Raw genomic sequence first — 19,290 nt, 5'->3', positions numbered from 1 at the left:
CGCTTTTCAGTGACAGGAGCTACCAGCAAATCTGGAAAGACTATTATTTCACTCTGAACTCAGCCTGCAGCTGTGGTTGGGAGCTGTCACATCCCCGTCCAGATGTTCTCTTGTGTTCCCAGATGTCTCGTGTGGGACTAGTCATAGCCTTTGAGTTCTCTTATTTTTTTAAGCTTTTTTAAAAGTTTATTTATTGTGTGAGAGAGAGAGAGCACGTGCACACCCACGTGAGTGGGGGGCAGAGAGAGAGAGAGAGGGAGAAAGAGAATCCCAAGCAGGCTCCACACTGTCAGCACAGAGCCTGAAGCGGGGCTGGATCTGAGGAAATGTGGGATCATGACCTGAGCCAAAGTCAAGAGTTGGATGCATAACCGACTGAGCCCCCCAGACACCCCAGGCCCTTTCAGTTCTCTTGAATTGGAGTCACGCACGAGAATTTGCAGGAGCGTCACCCAGTCACTTTGTCATCACTACCACTTGCTCCTCTCCCCGCAGTCGCATGTTGGACCCGTGTCGGTGTAAACTACCTCCTAATTGTTCTTCACAGTGCAGTTCAGGGCATCCTGTTGATTTTTTAAGTTTTCTTTGCAGGTAGGTATATATTTTATGAATTTCATTATAGTCAGGGAGGAATTATAAAATAGTTACTGTTACACGAAAGGGGCGTTGGGTCTGGCGGACTGACGCGGATCCCTGCCACAGCAGCTGCCCTCTTTGCATCCCTCGCCCCAGGGGCAGAGCCAGGTTCTGGGGTAGAGGCGGCGGGCAGCCAGTGTGCCCCCAACTTGTGTTCTAGACAGGCCCCGGCCCCCAGCCCCTCTCTGCCCTGGGCCCGGAAGCAGCCGGTGAGGCTGCGACTCTGGCAGAGAAGAGGGTGACGGGCCTCTGGCTCCACAGTGGAGCCTCACATGAAGGGCTCGTGACCGCTGTCATGGGGGTCCAAGGGGGTACTTGGGGTCCGGGTAGGGCACCATGCTCCAAGAGCATCACATGCAGGTGCTGTTTGGGGCCACAGCCAGCTCAGGGCTGCCTTCTGCCCCTTTGTCAGCGAGCCAGAGGCCAGGACCAGCCATCCTCACCCAGGCCTCTGGGAGTCCCTGGGCTCAGGCCAGAGCCACACACTCAGAGCCACACACTGTTCTTCCCAAGCCAATAGAGGCCCCAGGCCAGCGCTCCTGTCCTCCTGGCCTGGGCAGATTCTGGGCTGGACCTGCAGTAGGGTAACAGGGGAGACTTCTCCTTCAGCGGGGACACCTCATTCAGCATCCAGAGTGGTGACAGCCAGGAGCCTGTGAGCTCTGCCCTTGGGACACGTTGCTGCTGATGGGTACATGCCCGGATGTTACACATCAGGGGGCCTGAAGGTCACCAGGAACGTGGCTGGAATCTGCCTGGGGCCCTGTCCTCCCCCAGCCCAGGCAGGGCTACCAAATTTGGGCCTGTCCTCTCCTCCTGTCCTTATTTGGTGCTCCAGGTGATAAGGCTGAGGCATAAAAGGGGCTGTGGGCCCCTTGCAGCAACCAGGCGGCCACAGAGAGAGGATGGTGAGTGTCAGGTAGGGTCGCCAGAGGCCAGCAGACTACCAGGTGCTGTCCTTGGGCTGCAGGAGGGGTTTGGGGGTGGTGGTGTCATGGAGCCCACATTGGGCCTGGAGAGGTGGTGTCTGGGGACAGGAAGAGGGCCCTGGCCTGGGCTCTCCTGGGAGCTCTGGGGGTGCACCTGGAAACGGGGGCCTCTCCCCACACACGTGTTGCAGGCCAGCAGGAAGGCGGGGACCCGGGGCAAGGCCGCAGCTGCCAAGCAGGCCCAGCGAGGCTCTTCCAACGTCTTTTCCATGTTCGAGCAAGCCCAGATCCAGGAATTCAAGGAGGTAAGTGGTGTACCCCCAGTGGCCTGGAACCTGTCCTGGCCCCTGTCCTTACTATGCCCACCATCCAGGACCCTCCCGCCTCCGGCCCTCCCTGGGTGGGGGCTGTTCCCGCCTAGACACTCTGCCCCCCACCTCGCAGGCCTTCAGCTGCATTGACCAGAACCGTGATGGCATCATCTGCAAGTCAGACCTTCGGGAGACCTACTCCCAGCTCGGTGAGCACCTCCCCCTTCTCCCCACCCTGGACCTGCTCTCACCAGGGCTGCTGGGTCAGCGGGATTCCACCGCCCACTGAGAAAGGACAGGCCCCTCACTCTCCACTGCTCTTGCCTCTGCTCCCCTCTGTCTCCTCCCCTGCCCCACCCCCACTGGGCCCAGCTTCCTTCCAGGGCACCTCCCTCCCCAGCCCTCTCCACATCTGTGGCTATCACCCCCCCAGGGAAGGTGAGCGTCCCGGAAGAGGAACTGGATGCCATGCTGCAGGAAGGGAAGGGTCCCATCAACTTCACGGTCTTCCTCACGCTCTTCGGGGAGAAGCTCAACGGTGAGCCAGGCCTGGAGTCTGCCTGAACCCCGCCCAGACCTCAGCTGGACCACCCCGCCGCCGGCCCTTGCCCACCCAGAGGATATGGAGTCCTCCTCTGCACCCCAGACCCATGGGCACTGCTCACCCCAGCTCCCGACTTGGAATTGGGAAATGTGCCTTCAGCCTCCATTCCCAAGTCCCAGATCCTAGTCTCCCGGCCAGGCCTGCCCGCAAGGCCCGCCCAGCATCCCTGAGCCCCAAGGGATGCTGTGGATGCTCCTACCTCTTCTGGGACATGACGCCCCCCCCCCGGGTTCCTCCTTGGTGGGGCCAGGGAGGCTGGGGGTGTGGGTGCTCACCTGTTCCCTCCGGCTCCCAGGGACAGACCCCGAGGAAGCCATCCTGAACGCCTTCCGCATGTTTGACCCCAGTGGCAAGGGCGTGGTGAACAAGAATGAGTAAGTGTGAGCAATGGGATGACAGGGGGTGAGGCCCAGGTGAGGGTGACCCCCCCGCCTGTACTGTGGGGCTCTCTCTGCCTTGGGGGTGGCCACCTGGGCCATAGGAGCCTCGTCCCCCTCATCAGGCCACCCGTCGGCTCTCCCCCACCAGGTTCAAACAGCTTCTCCTGACCCAGGCAGACAAGTTCTCTCCGGCTGAGGTGAGGATTCCTGGTTCCTCGGACACCCCTCCCTTGCCGACCCCTTCACAGGGTCCTCGCCCCGCAGGGCATGGGGGAGGCCTTGCGGACCCCCCACCCTCGTGGGCCTAGAGCAGGGCTCCGTGCAGGAGGGACTGTCTCTACCAAGGGTGACAGGCATGGAGTTAGATGGGAGTGTCCTGGGCCGGAGAAGCTGTAAAGGCCCGGGCACGAGAGAGCGGCACTGGCATCTGGAAGAGCCTCTGTCCGTGCAGTGTCAAGCAGCACGGGGAAGGGAGGGGAGGCATCCCTATGGCCCCCTCGGGCCCCCACCCTCCACCCCTGTGTCCCTAGTCTGCCCACGGTCAGGTAACAGAAAACATTAACTCAGAGTTTGGGGCTCCCAGCCGAAGAGACGTAGGGCCAAAGTACAGCCCTGGGAGTGGGGAGGGGGGTGAAGGGTCGGCCCCCACCAGGCTTTGCTGGATGGACTGCCTCTCACCAGTCCCTGCCGCCCCAGGTGGAGCAGATGTTCGCCCTGACACCCATGGACCTGGCGGGAGACGTCGACTACAAGTCTCTGTGCTACATCATCACCCATGGGGATGAGAAAGAGGAGTGAGCGGAGCAGCCCCCAGGGTCACCACAATAAATGCTGTTTTCAATCAGACCTGCTGTGGTGGCCTCTCTGTGACAGATGGGGTGGGGGCAGGCAGGAGGGGTCTGTGAGATGAGGCAGGCACTTTGCCAGCTCACCTCCAGGTGCCCCATGCAGTTCTGTGACTATGAGCCATCATCTGCCCGGTTCACAGATGGGGACACATAGGCCACACCTCTAGGAGAGGAACCTGTGGGCTTGGCACAGCCTCCCAGTCCCGAACCAGCCACACGGCGGGCCCTGCACTCAGCATCCTGAGGCCGCTCAGCCATGTTCTGGGAGGGTCCCGCTGGTGGGGCAGACCCTGTCTCTGTGTGCTGGCTCAGGTGGGCCTCCCTGTGTATGCGTGTGCTCTGTGTGTGCTGCGTGTATGCTGGGCGTGTGTGTGCATGTGCGTGCATGCATGTGCTCTGGGTATGTGTGTGCACATGTGTGCATGAGTGTACTGGATGTGTGTGTGTGTGTGTGTGTGTGTGCGCATGTGTGCTGGGTGTGCTGGGCTCTGTGTGGAAGGCACTGAGAACCCATCTGGAAATAGACTTACTTCACTTTGGAAATGCAGAGGTTCCATAACAGGAAGCAGGGGCCAGAACGGGCTTCATGTCTCCTGGCAGGGCAGGGCGGGGGGAGGGGATGGGCGGGGAAGGGTCAGGCGGCTGGAGAGAGGGAGAGTTTTTCTCTGGAAGGGATTGTTAGTGTCTGGTCCCCACCTCATGTGCAGAAAACGGGCTGGGGGCACGGGGGTCATGTCTCCATCTGGGAACTGGAGGGCAGCAGGGGGACAGGAAGGGCCAAGCAAGGGCTTGCACTGAACTGCCCCCTCCAGCAAGCCTGGCTGCAGCCCTCAGCTGGGGTGCTGGAAGAGGGAGGAGCTGATCACACTCCCTCCCTGCAGGCAGCAAGCAGGAGGAAAGAGCCATTTTCCCCTGGAGAAGTGTTCAGTTTTTATTTTTATTTGGGACTTGCACTTGCAATTACGACATTGAGACCTGAGATTTAAAGTCCGCAGAGCACTTTCTATGGCTGATTAGTGATGGCAGGAGTCGTGGAACTGCCGTCTTCATGAGGAGAGCAGGCCTGCAGGGATGGCGGGAGACACAGCCCAGCAGGTGTTATAATTCTCGCATGAGTCCTGCTTGTTCAGCAGACTGATTTCAAAAGATAAGGGGTAATTTCAGAAGTCAAGCTTCTGCAGAGAAAAGTTGTAAAAGACGCAAGGGACCAAAAACATCAGTGCCTTCAAAAAAGTGCTGGTCAGCAGGGCCCCTGTGACCTTGTTGTCTTCTGTAAGGTGTAGATGACCTACAGCAAGGCCAAGGGTTCCCATCCCTAGACACAGAGAAACACGTGACCCAGGGGAAGAACAAAGGACCCCCCTCCTCCTCTGCAGAAGAAGCCATCGTTGCCCCTATTAAAACAGCAAGTTCTGGGAGCGCCTGGGTGGCTCAGTTGGTTAAGCATCTGACCCTTGATAGCGGTTCAGGTCCTGATCTCATGGTTTCATGGTTTTGAGCCCTAGGTCAGGCTCTGTGCTGTCTGTGTGGAGCCTGCTTGGGATTCTCCTCTCTCTGTCCCACCCTCCCCTCCTAAAATACATAGATAAACATTTTTTTTCCAAAAATTTAATAAAAAATAAAATAGCAAGTTCCTGCCAGCATCTGTGAACTGCACCCTCAACCCTGGACAACACGGGTTCAAACTGTGTAGGTCCACCTACACGTGGAGTTTCCCTGACAAATACAGGACCGCCCCACATACCCACTTGTTTATGATTTTCTGAACATTTTACGTTCTCAGGCTTACTTGACTGCAAGAACACAGCATATAATACATGCGACACACAAAAGACGTGTTACACGACTATTCACGTTATCAGCCAGGCTTCCAGTCAACAGTAGGCTGTCAGTGGTTAAGTTTTGGGGGGGGTCACAAGTCATACACGGATTTCCGGCTGCGGGGCACACCCTCAGCCCTACGCTGTTCAAGGGTCAGGTGTACAAGCATCCGCTCCTTGGCTCTTCCTCTGAACCGGCTGTCACGTGCTGGTGGCTTCCTCGTGGAAGAACGGGCACAGAAAACCTTTGACCAAGGCTTGTTTTATCTCTGTGTGCGAGCCGCGGTTCTGCTCCCACTCCCGGTGTCATTGTCCAGTAAGGTTCGTCCTTTCTGCACCAAAACAGCCTGCACGAACTAGCTTGGGGTAACCTGACAGCAGAGTGTGTGTGTGTGAGATGCGGAAGGCACAGAAGCGGAGACAGAGAACAGACCTGGCACACGAAAGACACGGTACTGCCCGAAATGGTAGCCCCGGCCACCTGTGCCTGTTGGGCACTTAAAACACGGTGTGACTTGAGATGTGATCATGTTCTGAAGAGTGAGTACAAGAAAGAACATAAAATATCTCATTAATGATTTGCACATAGATTACGTATTGAAATGATAACATTTTTGATATATTGGGTTGGAGACAAATGTTACTAAAATCAATCTCACCTTTTGCTTTTTACTTCCTTAATGTGGCTACAAGGAGATTTTATAAATTTTTTAAATGTTTTATTTGTTTATTTTTGAGAGAGACAGAGCACAAGTGGGGGAGGGGCAGAGAGAGAGAAAGACAGAACCTGAAGCAGGCTCCAGGCTCTGAGCTGTCAGCGCAGAGCCCGACGCAGGGCTCAAACCCACAAACCGTGAGATCGTGACCTGAGCTGAAGTCGGACGCTTAACCGACTGAGCCACCCAGACGCCCCAACGAGGAGATTTTAAATGACGTGTATGGCACCATCTTTGGCTAACATCCCCTTTCCACTGGACACTGCTGAGCCAGCTGTGTGATGTGCCTGTGGTCTCTCAGGAGCTGGGGTTCTGACCCAGCACACAGGGGTCACGCCAGAGCTCTCTGCGAACCGAGCCCAAACGAAGCCCATTTCATTTGGGCAGAGCTGAATCTGCGTGTTGTGGCAGAAAGGAGAGAGGGTTTTGTTTGCAGAGAGCAGAGCCCACACTAAGGTGTTCCGAGTCCGGTGGAGCAAAGCAGGTGCATCGGGGATGGGCCGGGCCTGTGAGTCCTGCCTGCCTCTGCCAGGCAGTCCACCTCGCCGGACACGGACATGGGACATGCACACCCCAGGGACTCAGGGTCGGCAGCCACCTGCCCCAGTTCTTTCCTAACCTGCCCTCCCGGGGCAGGGCCCCATCTGCAGATGTCCTGGACTCCCTGGTCCTGGCGGTCCCCTCCCCACACCTCACCCACAGCAGCTGGAGCCCATGAAGGAGGCTTCCAGCCTCTTGTCCTCACGGGGACCGTGTCCACTCTGGGGGAACTTCCTTCAGCTCCGGCCCCTTCCTCCTCCTTCTCCAGGGGTTCACAGAGAAATACTGCCCCGTCTCCCCCAACACCCTGCAGACCCTAGATGCGAAGCCTGGCATCCCCGCAGCAGCCCAGGCCTCACAGGAGGGGGGTGGTGGTTGGAAACGCAGAATCTCAAGAGACCCCGGCAAACACTTGTTCAGGAGGGCCCTGGAGCCAGTGTGGCCTGCTGGGCCGGAGTAGTGGCAGGCAGGGACCCTGTGAAGGCAAGAAAACTTGAACCTTCTTCCTTGACCTCTTTTTGCGTCCATCTATTTGAAAGCTAAGAAGCCTCTTGCCAGTTTCACAACACGGGAAGCCCCCTCTCCAGTTTCCCGGGAGGGCAGGAGCATCAGTGCCAGGGACTGCAGCAAGCCCACTTCGGAAGGAAGACGGGAATGTGGTTGAAGGTGATCGGCAAAGCCAGGTCCCTGAGCTCAGCCGCTTCCGTGGAGAACGGAGAAGACCTGCCTGCGGGATCTCTTAGGGGACTGCTGTGATGAGCTCTGGGTGAGTGCCGAGTCAGTAAGAGACCCGGTCCTTCTTTCGGGACTCCTGTGGCTGGTTCCCTGCCTTCCCAGGGGACCTGCATCTCCATCCGTGTCCACCCGGCGCAGCTCCGTCTGTGTGGGCCTGGCCTGTTTGCTTCCCGTTTTATCCTGGGGTCCCTCCAGCGCCCCCCCCCCCCCAGCCTGGGCCCCGTCCCCTGCCCCGCGTCCTCCCACCTGGGGCCGCTCTGGCTGGCTGGCGGTGGCTCACAAGTTCTTTCCACCACCATAGACGGGGTGTGCAGCTGCTTCAGGGGCGTGGGCGGTGCTTAGGTTTCTGGGCGGTCGCCCCAGCCCCCCTCACCCCTCCTCAAGCCTGGACCCTCTCCATTCTCCAGTTTGGGCGGGAGGGTCTGGGGGGTGTTGCAGAGCTGGTGCTTTGCTCTGAAAGCAGGCGTGTCTAGTCAGGTGGGGAGACGAGTAAATAATAGGTCTAAGTACACTGGCCTCTTCTCTGCCGTGAGCCTTCTAGACTCTCGAGGCCTGAAAGGCTGGGGTGTGGAGGCACAGGGGCCCTGCACTGGAGAAGGCCCCCCGGGAGTCAGCCTGCAGCCTCCCTCCCTGTGCATGTGAGCAACCTCGAACCAGCCGCACTCCTCCTCAGCGGTGCGCTTTCCTCATCTGTGCGGGAGAGGCTGCCGGTGTGTGCCATGTGCCTCGGTGAGCTTCTGGCCCCAGAGCAAAGAGCACACTTCTCAGGCTCACCACTTGCTGGGAGATGTGACCCAGCAGGTGTCAGACCTGTATCGTGGAGCAGTTTTGTCCTCAAGAGACAGATGTGTGCCCTCCTCCACATCCGTCCCTGGAACACAGCTGGACATGGCCCCCGGGACTGTAGGGCTCCTGCACTGGACTCAGCCGGGACCCCAATGCCTGGCGGCACCACACAACCCAGATCCCCCCTTCATATCCAACACAAAGAGGAGTGAGCTCTGGTGTGACTACAGCCCTGATATTTGGACTTTCTTACCCTTACAGCAGAACCTGGTCCTGACCAGTACCGTCTGACCGCTATCCCCACTCCCAGATAAACTGAGGCAGCACATGGCTGAGCCACCAATCCAAGACCACACAGAGCCAGGAGGCGGCTGAGCCAGGTGTGACCTGCTTTGATCTTTGTGCAGACGGAGCCCAGAGCAGAGCAGTGGCCATCGAGGAAATGGGTCTGGGGCTCCCTCGCCAGGAGCGAAACAGGTCACGGGAGGCCCCGCACAGCCTGCCCACATGCTGGGTCTGTGAGCCCCAATGTCTCCAGGCTCCACACACACCCGGGGGGTTGAAAATGAGGACGTCTGACAGCGCCCACCATGCCCTCCCAGCCTCCTGAGGACTGATCTAAGTCCCAGACTAAGTCCCTGCGACACTAGTTTCAGTTGGGGACCACTGGACATATACACAGGGCCAGGTGCCACCTAGCACTTGATTTCATTTTCCTGACTAAATGTGCAGACTGGGACATGCGGATGGGCTGGGGTATGGGCTTGTTGGTGCCCAGTCAGCCTCTCTTGCTGTCTATTTGGGCGACCCGACAATTTGCTAGCACAAAAGAAGGCAGTGGCAAGACCACGGAACTTGGTGGCCTCAAGGCGGCAGGGAGGCTGCATGGTGTGCCCAGTTGTCTTTGGGGCTGCTCCTATCGGAAGGCCCGGCCTGTTTCTCCAAGGGGAGTCCAGGCTGGCAGCTTGTTGGCTTCTAGCAGCCTGGTGGCTTCAGGGAAGCCAGAGGCCACCAGGCCAAGACAAAGCCCGAGATAAAATCTCAGGGAAGGAGAAGCGTGGACCCTCCCACCTCAGGCTGAACTCTTGGGCCCCAGCCCCAGTCCAGTGGCCACGTCCAAGCTCAGGCGGGAAGAGATGGCGAGCTGCCTGGCACCATGAGAAATGAGAAATTGTGGCTTTAAGTCAGCAAGACTTGGACGGCTTGTGATATGGCAGCAGAGTGACACAAGGTCTTATGCTCCGTCCTGATGAGGACAAACAGCGGCCCTTCGGTAACCGTCTCCCCCACCCCAGGGGTCCAGAACCCCCCTGATCTCCTGCCTGCAGCCGGCCCTCTCACCATCTGGGGACCATCCCCACAGGGACGTGCTGCTGACACGCAGACACATACAGCACCGAAATAGAACTCTGTCGCCCGGCCTGCCCTGCTTTGCGTCAGCATCACCTCCACTGCCCCTCTCGCAGGGCCCCTTCTGACTCCCTGCTTCCTCTTCCTCCTCCCCCACTCTGCACCCCTCTCCCCGGCTTCGGGCAGGCCCCTGTGGCCCCCTCCCATGGCCGACTGGGCTGGACCACCTCCAGTTCCCGCCAGGTTCCATCTTGGCCCTCCTTGCTATGGTCCTCTCGGGAGATGAGACCCTGCCTTGGGCCACTGGCGACTGAAATGGGGTGGCCACTGCTCCAGAGGGACACAGAGCAGAGGCAGCAGGTCTGTGGGGGACAGAGAGGTAGGGGTTGGGGGGGAGTGCAGGCCAGGTGACAGATGGAAGGGGGTGTCCTGCCTGCCCTTCATCCGCAGACCTGTGCCTATGTGATGACACCCACACTGTGCTTGGGTGCCTCCAGCTGGTTCCTGTGACTTGTGATTGGGACCCAGTTCCCTGCCTCAGGCCCTGCTCTGGGGAATGGATGTTCTTGGCTGCCTGGCCCGGGGCATACCTGCTGTGTGCCCTGGGTCTGGGCCTTCAAGCCTCACCTTCCTCTCCTCTGCGCCTCCTGCACAGAGGCCTCCACAGCCTGGGCTCCTGCTGCTGGCCTTGCCCGGCCCCTGGGACCCTCCCTACATGGGCCTCAGCAAGGAGAGGCCTTGCCATGGACAGGGCTCAGTATTTAGAATTTCAGTTATGGGGAAACTGCAATCTCTCTAAACTTGTTTTCCTCCAAGTTAAATTAGAAAGCCACAGCTTCTAAACGAAAAAAAAAAAAAAGGCTGAATGAGATGCCTATTTTTCTTAATGTTTATTTTGTGTGGGGGGGTGCAGATAGAGAGGGAGACACAGAATCAGAAGCAGGCTCCAAGCTGTCAGCACAGAGCCCGATGTGGGCTCGAACCCACAAACTGTGAGATCATGATCTGAGCTTGACTGATGGAGCTGTCCAGGAGCCTGGTGGGATACCTATTTTAATTGATGACACCTTGAGGCTTCTAAATATTTTCAGGATTCTATGTTTGCCTCTTTGCAAAATACTATTTATAAAGTAACTGAGGCAAGCAATGAATGGAAAGAAGTCAGAAAGGCTTCTGAGACCTTTTTTGCCCTCCTGTCTTCTCTGTCTGCAGGCTAGTGGTGGCCACCTTGTGCCAGAGCCCCGCCTCCGGGGCCACTGTGCTCTGTTCTTTCTGCCAAGACTCCCTTTTCCTCTGAATCTCTCCCTAGTCCCTCCCTGCCCCTCTAAAGTTAAGTCTTGTGGGGACCTGGGGGACTCAGTCGCGTCCGACTTTTGATTTGGGCTCAGGTCATGACCTCATGGTTCATGAGTTTGAGCCCCGTGTGGGGCTCTGTGCTGACAACTCAGAGCCTGGAGCCTGCTTGGGATTCTGTGTGTCCCTCTCTCTCTCTGCCTCTCCCCTGATCCTGCTCTCTCTCTCTCTCAAAAATAAATAAAAAATTTTAAAAATTTAAAAAAGTTAAAAAAGAAAAATTTTTGGCCTTAAAGGGACATAAAATTCCCAAGGAAACTGTAAGTTTGCTCAAACTCAGTTTTGATACTTGCAGCATCTGATCTTGAAATGAGGGCTACATCTGGATCCGGATGAAGCCCTTCACAACTGCTTGGTGCTGACAGGTTGCCTTCTGAATCCCCATGACAATGTATAGAAAACTCCTCCAACCAATGAAGATTTTTAATGATTTAAATATTAAATATGAAATATTATTAAAATAGCAAGGTGTCCTTACCTCCAACGGGATCAAATTATGAATGGCTCCAATATGCAAAGCTTAGTAGACTCCATGCTGTGCTGGCTCTGTCATTAAAGTTCCTGGGCATTCTGGCTCAACTCCCCGGAGGCTAAAGTGAACCACCCCACTGATATTTCTGCCAAAAACACTGCTCTCAGGCCAAGCCTCTGTCACAGTGCAGAGAGATGTTCTCTTACATGGTAACTTGGAAAAAGTGACAAGAGATGCCCAAAAACAGGCCCCGGAAAAGGAAAAACAATACTGGGAATCTAATAATTTTTGGATCCATAAAAAGAGAACTCTGGGAGCGCCTGGGTGGCTCAGTCAGTTGAGAGTCTGACTCTTGATTTCGGCTCAGGTCATGGTGTCAGGGTTGTGGGATTGAGCCCCGCGTTGGGCTCCATGCTGGGCGTGGAGCCTGTTTAAGACTCTCTCTCTCTCTCTCTCTCTCTCTCTCTCTCTCTCTCTCTCCTTCCCTCCCCCAATAGTGCACACACACTCTCTTTCTAAAATTAAAAAGAGAGAGAGAGGAAACTCTGGTTTAGACCAAATAACAATCCAGCCCTCCCAGAAATGCTAAAAATCCTACTTACCACTGTACATGCATTGAACTATTGTTCTAGTGACAAAATGAAAGCACTCATGAACCAATGCTGATGGCAAGTCTGAATAAGGCCATGACAAGTGTCTACCTCATTTGTCCCACCTCCCCAAAGTATAAATCCAGAGAAACCAGTTCTTACAAATGGATTTCATACAGCTTTCCCTTCTCATGGATATAAACATGTTTTAGTCATTTTTGCCTTGCCTTCTCACTGGACCAAAGTTTTCTCTTGTAGACAGGCCAACATCTGTTCTGTGGCCAAAGTTTTATTAGCAAAGATAACCCCCTACCTAGGGAACCCCCTTTACGGTTAGCAGGAAACCCATTTTACCAGTCAGACGCCTTGATGAGTTCATTGCAGTCTGACTGGTTTTACAATACTTCCGTTGTGCATACGTCCTCAATCCTCAGGGCTAATAAAATGCACTAACAGCACTGTTAAGACTCAATTGGCAAAATTTGTAAAGACCTTCCAAATACCGTGGCCTAAAGCATTGCTGTTGGTCCTCTACATCTGGGATCCACCCCCTCGGAGCTCACAGATTCTCACACTCTGAGGTTGTCACAGGACATCCGGTACACTTGGCCTCTGCCTCCTCTGACACACAGTTGACGTAAAAGGTGATATACTTTCATATCGCAAAGGCCTAGCTGCTTCAATTAAAATAGTCTTGCTTTTTATGGAGACCCCTCATGGTGCACTCCTGGGAGACAATGCCGGAAGCCTCACACCTTGCAGCCTGGAGATTTCATCTGTTGGAAGAGACACCTCCAGACAGACTCTTCAACCCTCTGGAAAGACCCTTATCGGGATCTGTTGAGCAACTTTGTGTAGACACACTCCCGGGAATAGACTCTTGGAATCTCGGGACTGGCCCTGCACTACGTGTGGTGGCCTGAAAGTGCAGATTGTCTGGAATCCACGTGGATGACATCTGACGAGACTCTGTCCCAAGATGCCTGGACTGGCCCGTGTACCTTTCCTCACTTCTGCATCTTCTCTCTCTCTGATGGAAAGAAAATGCCCTTGTCTGCACTCCCAAACTATTACAAAAGGAGGATACCTCTTCCATGATTATGACCTTTTGGAAACAGCCTCATCATCACCCTGGAAAAATTAATCTCTCTCTTGCTTTTTCTGAAGGATTAGAAGGTTCAGAGTTCACAAAAGTCTTTCTTTCATCTGAACTGTTAACTGACTCTGGATTCTTATCCAAATTCATGTCTCTGAATTTACAACTTTATGGACTATTATTGATAAAATGTGTGTTTCTAAACAGTTCTTTTGCGATACCAATACTGTTTTAAAACATCTTTGAAGTTTTGCTGTTTTCCAAAAAGTTTATCAGCTGTTGCTTCACGTTTATTCCCACCCCGTATCTTCCCAAAGGCACCTGGGTTTTCTCTCATTGTGTTCTTATGGTATCCACTATTCTGCTTTCCTGGTCACTTAACAGGAGGCATGCGTGACCCCCCGGTTTCCCTTTGTGGAGACAACCCTCCACCCCTGAGTCAGAATAAATGCCAGTAAATATTTCAGTTGGCTACTTTCAGATATAGAGTCCTGGTTTACAACCATCAAACACTTTGGAGTTGTAGCCTTACGTCTTCTGTTTTGTATAATTAAGTTTCATATTTTGTTTTTAAAAAAATGCTGTGTCCAATAGTGATGTTGGCTTTGTGCCTCAGGATGATCTCCGACACTCAAGACCTAGAGAAAATGTAGACTTGGGATGGGAAGCACCTGCGAGGTCTCCCTCCTGACCCTTTCTTGTTGCTCACGTGGGGCCTAAGTGGTCAGCCGTCTCCTCCCTGTCCCTCCCATACAGCCCAGGACAACTAGGGAAGCTTCTTCCCGGAACTGAGGAAACCCTGACCCTCCACTAGGGATATTTTCAAGGAAAGATCTTGACCAAAGTGGAAAATGTGGAGATGAATACGAGGAAGGAAAGCTCTCACACCACCACTCGCTGTCGTTGTTGGTGCTGATTCAACAGGGACACGCTCCCTGGTGTGGTGGCTCCTACTTTACTAACCCCTGCAGGAGGAAGAAAGGGCTCCTCCTGCCCCAGCAACAGCTCAGCCAATAAGAGACAGCCACCGCTCAGCCAATGGGAAGCCACTACACTTCCAGCTCCCAGTTTACTCCAATGGACTTTCAGTTTACAACAGCCCCCCTTTTCTCTGTGGAAGAACCTCTGCTTTGTTCTCTGGAGTTGCCTATGGTTTTGCTGTAGCTTGCTTGTCCTGGATTCCAATAATGTTATTCCTCCCCCTCCAACCCCCCCTCCCGTTTTCTGGTAAAATAACTGACAGTTTCATTTTTTAATTTCCATTTAAAAAAATGTTAAGGTTTATTTTAGAGAGACAGAGAGGGGGACAGAAGATCCGAAGCGAGAGCCACGCTGACAGCAGAGTGCTGTCGCGGGGCTCGAACTAACGAACTGCAAGATCATGACCTGAGCCGAAGCTGGTTGCTCAACAGACCCAGCCACCCAGTTGCCCCCCCCCCCGCCCTTTTTTTAAAGCTTATTTATTTTGAGAGCGCGACAGAGCACAAGCAGGGTCTGGAGCATAGAGGAAAGAGAGAATCCCAAGCAGGCTCTGCACTGTCAGTGCAGAACCCAGTGTGGGGCTTGATCTCATGAACCATGAGATCTTGAATCATGAGATCACGACCTAAGCTGAAATCCAGTCGGAGGCTTAACCAACTGAGCCACCCAGGTGTCCCAAGATTTTATTTTTTAAGTAATCTTCACACCCAGTGTGAGGCTCTAACTCAAAACCCCAAGATCAAAAGTCACTCAGCCAGGTGCCCCAGTAATGTTTCTACATATTATTGGAATTAAGCTAGTATAACTCTGAATGTGATTCTGATAGTTAAGATGGATAGGGTAAACCCTAGAGCAACCACTAAAAAACACAATCAAAAACATAGTTTAGAAAAAATGAATGAAATTACAGTGCTATCTCAGAAAATCATCACTCTGTGCAAAAGAAAGCAGTAAAGGAGGAAGAGAGGAAAAAGACACAATGCAGACAATAGTAAAAAGTAAAATGGCAGAAGTAAATACAACTATATCAATAACATTGAATATGAATGGAATAAGTCACCCAATCTGCTTTTTAAAACAGATTATCGGACTGGATTTGAAAAAAAAAATGATTCAACTGTATGTTCTGTATAGGAGATACTTTAGGTTCAAAGACACAAATAGACTGAAAGTATTAGGATGAAAAAAATACCCTGCAGTGACTATACGCAGGGTAGACAAAACAGATCTTAAAGAGAAAATGTTACTAGAGGTAAAGGGTAATCAGGAAGATACAACAAATGCAAACATACATGCATCTAATAAAAGAGCACCAAAATGCATGAAGCAAAAACTGACAGAAAGAGAGAAATAGACAAATCAATGATAACAGTTGGAGACTTCAGCACCCACTTTCAAGAATGGATAGAAAAACTAAGCAGAAGATCAATAAGGGAATAGAATCAACCAACATTATAAACCAACCAGACCAAATAGACACCTACAGAACACGCCAACAAACAACAAAATATGCATTCTTACAGGATACACAGGGAATGTTTTTCAGGATAGGGCATACTACATACTACATCACAAAAGAAATATTAATTGATTTAAAGGGATAAAATAATACAAAGTATGTACTTTAATCACAATGAAATGAAATTAGAAGTGAATAATGGGGAGATTTTAGAAGTTCATAAATACATAGAAATTAAACAACACTCTTCTGTGTAGCCAGTGGGTCAAAGAAGAAAGCAAGAAGTAAATCAGAAAATATTTTAAGCTAAAAGAAAAGGAATTCACAATATATCAAAACATACACAATGCAGCCAAAGCAGTCCTTAGAGAGAAATTTACTGCTGTAAATGTCAACATTAAAAAGAAAATCTCAAATCAACAAGCTAACCTTCCAATTTAAGATCATGGAAAAAGAAGAGCAAAATAAACCTGAAGCAAGGAGAAGAATGACAATAATGAAGATCAGAACAGGAATTAATGAAATAGATAATAGAAAAAAATAGAGAAAAATCAATGAAACCAATGCTGTTTGTTTCAAAAGATCAACAAAAGTGATAAACTTTTAGCTAAATTAACTAAAACAAAAGGGAAGAGGCTTAAATTACTAGAATCAGAAATGAAAGTAAGGACGCTACTACCAACTGTACAAAAATAAAAAGGATTTTAAAGTAATAGTATGAAAAAGTGTACACCAAAATTTTAGTCATTTAGGTGAAATGGACAAATCCCTAGAAAGACATGAATTACCAAAACTGACTTAAGAAATGGATTGTCTGAACTGACGTATTAGCTAGTGTAGAGACTGAATCAGTAATCAAAAAACAATCCACAAAAAGCCAAATGCTTCACCATTGAATTTTACCAAACATCCAAAGAAATTTAATACCGATCCTTCAAAGACTTTTCCAAAAATAAAAGGGAAGAGAACACTTCACATCTCATTTGAGGCCAGTATTACCCTGATACCAAAACTATACGAAGACATCACAAGAAAATAAAACAACAAATATCTCTTATAAAGAGGAATGCAAAACTCTTCAAGGAAACACTAGCAAACAGAATCCAGCAACATGTAAAAAGAATTATACATCATGTCTGAGTGGGACCATTAAAATAAAAAAAGTCTGCTCTGTGACAGATACTGTCAAGAGAATGAAAAGACAAGCCACAATAATGGGAGAAAATACTTGCAAAAGGTATCTGATAAAAGGCTGTTATCCAAAATATACAAAGAATTTTTAAAACTAAAAATAAGAAAAAAATCCAATTTAAAAATGGGCCAGAGGCGTAGCAATTTCTTACTTGACACATCCCCAAAGGCAAGGAAATTAAAAGCAAAAATGAACTACTGGGACCTTATGAAGATAAAAAGCTTCTGCACAGCAAAGGAAACAACCAACAAAACTAAAAGGCAACCAATGGAATGGGAAAAGATATTTGCAAATGACATATCGGACAAAGGGCTAGTATCCAAAATCTATAAAGAGCTCACCAAACTCCATACCCAAAAAACAAATAACCCAGTGAAGAAATGGGCAGAAAACATGAATAGACACTTCTCTAAAGAAGACATCCGGATGGCCAACAGGCACATGAAAAGATGCTCAACGTCGCTCCTCATCAGGAAAATACAAATCAAAACCACACTCAGATATCACCTCACGCCAGCCAGAGTGGCCAAAATGAACAAATCAGGAGACTATAGATGCTGGAGAGGATGTGGAGAAACAGGAACCCTCTTGCACTGTTGGTGGGAATGCAAATTGGTGCAGCCACTCTGGAAAACAGTGTGGAGATTCCTCAAAAAATTAAAAATAGACCTACCCTATGACCCAGCAATAGCACTGCTAGGAATTTACCCAAGGGATACGGGAGTACTGATGCATAGGGACACTTGTACCCCAATGTTTATAGCAGCACTCTCAACAATAGCCACATTATGGAAAGAGCCTAAATGTCCATCAACTGATGAATGGATAAAGACATTCTGGTTTATATACACAATGGAGTACTATGTGGCAATGAGAAAGAATGAAATATGGCCCTTTGTAGCAACATGGATGGAACTGGAGAGTGTTATGCTAAGTGAAATAAGCCATACAGAGAAAGACAGATACCATATGGTTTCACTCTTATGTGGATCCTGAGAAACTTAACAGAAACCCATGGGGGAGGGGAAGGAAAAAAAAAACAAAACAACAAGAGGTTAGAGTGGAAGAGAGCCAAAGCATAAGAGACTCTTAAAAGCTGAGAACAAACTGAGGGTTGATGGGGGGTGGGAGAGTGGGGAGGGTGGGTGATGGGTATTGAGGAGAGCACCTTTTGGGATGAGCACTGGGTGTTGTATGGAAACCAATTTGACAATAAACTTCATATATTGAAAAAAAATAAATAAAAATAATGAAAAATAAAACTATTAAGAGTTACAAAAGGGGGCCACAAAGCATTAAACCCCTAGCATGGGCACTTAAAAAAAATGGGCCAGAGATTTTGACACCTCACCAGAAAAGATATACTGATGGCAAATAAGCATGTGAGATGTTCCACAATGTTTCATCAGGGAAATGCAAATTATAACAATGATACCACTACACCCTTATTAAAATGGCTAAAATCTGGAACGCTGACAATACCCAGTGCTGGTGAGGATGTGGAGCAACATTGCTGGTGGGAATGCAAAATGAAGCTGCCATTGTGGAATGTAGTTTGGCAATTTACTACCATGTTAAATACTCTTATCATACATTCCAGCAATTATGCTCCTGGGTATTCACCAAAGAAGTTGAAAACTCACATACACACAGAAACCTGTACACAGATGTTTATAGCTGCTTTACTCATAATTCCCCAAGTGGAGAGGCCACCAAGATGTACTCCAGTAGGTAGATGAATAAATGAACTGTGGTCCATCCAGACAGTGGAATATCATTCAGTGCTAAAAAGAAATGAACTGTCAAACCATGAAGACCTGGAGGAAATTGAAATATGCATCACTAAGTGAAAAAAGCCAGTCTGAAGATGCTGCATACTTTGATTCCAACTCTGTGATGTTCTGGAAAGCATACAACTATGGAGACAGTAAAAACAAAAAACAAAAACAAACCAGCAATTGGTTAGGGTGAAGGGAATGGATGACTGGCAGGACACAGAGGATTTTTAGGGAAGTGTCTGTACAAATCTATAGTGGTAGGTACATGTCATGATACATTTGTCCAAACCCATGGAATATACGACACTGAGAGTGAGCCTGGATGTCCACTCTGGACTCTGGGTGACGATGATGTGTCAGTGCAGGTTCATCAGTTGTAGCCAATGTTCCATCTGGTGGGGATGTTGACAATAGGAGAGGATAATCATGGGTGGGGGCAGGGGGCACTTGGGAAATCCCTGTACCTTTCACTTAACTTTGCTGGGAATCTAAAGCTGCCCTAAAAATAAAGTCTGTGTTTAAAATGTACAATAACTGAAGTGAAAAATTCACTAGAAGTGTTCAAAAGTAGGCTTGAGCAAACCTGAAGACAGGACGGTTGAAATCATCAAGACTGAGAAACAAAGAATGAACAATGAAGAAGTGTGAACAGAGCCTGATGGCCTGTGGGACATGGTCAAGTTGACCAACGCACACATTGTGAGAGATCCAGAA

The 19,290-nt window shown here is 50.7% G+C and overlaps 1 protein-coding gene across 2 annotated transcripts; it reads left to right on the top strand.

Moving 5' to 3' along the window:
* Nucleotides 1–1,324: 1,324 nt before the first annotated feature.
* Nucleotides 1,325–3,706, top strand: MYL7 (myosin light chain 7). 2 transcript variants are annotated; one of them, XM_030294530.1, is made up of 7 exons: nt 1,325–1,555; nt 1,757–1,870; nt 2,010–2,085; nt 2,310–2,414; nt 2,776–2,854; nt 3,009–3,057; nt 3,557–3,706. In XM_030294530.1, the coding sequence occupies exons 1-7, from the start codon at nt 1,340–1,342 to the stop codon at nt 3,656–3,658; spliced, it is 741 nt and encodes a 246-aa protein (XP_030150390.1). In that variant the 5' UTR covers nt 1,325–1,339; the 3' UTR covers nt 3,659–3,706. The 2 variants fall into 2 exon arrangements, with proteins under 2 accessions (XP_030150390.1, XP_030150399.1); XM_030294539.1 differs by having other exon boundaries at nt 1,488–1,544.
* The last annotated feature ends 15,584 nt before the right edge of the window (nt 3,707–19,290 follow it).

Source organism: Lynx canadensis, chromosome A2 (assembly GCF_007474595.2).
Source record: "Lynx canadensis isolate LIC74 chromosome A2, mLynCan4.pri.v2, whole genome shotgun sequence".
Lineage (NCBI taxonomy): Eukaryota > Metazoa > Chordata > Mammalia > Carnivora > Felidae > Lynx > Lynx canadensis.
The sequence above is the reverse complement of the archived record's forward strand: the minus strand, read 5'-3'. Positions and strand labels throughout refer to the sequence as shown.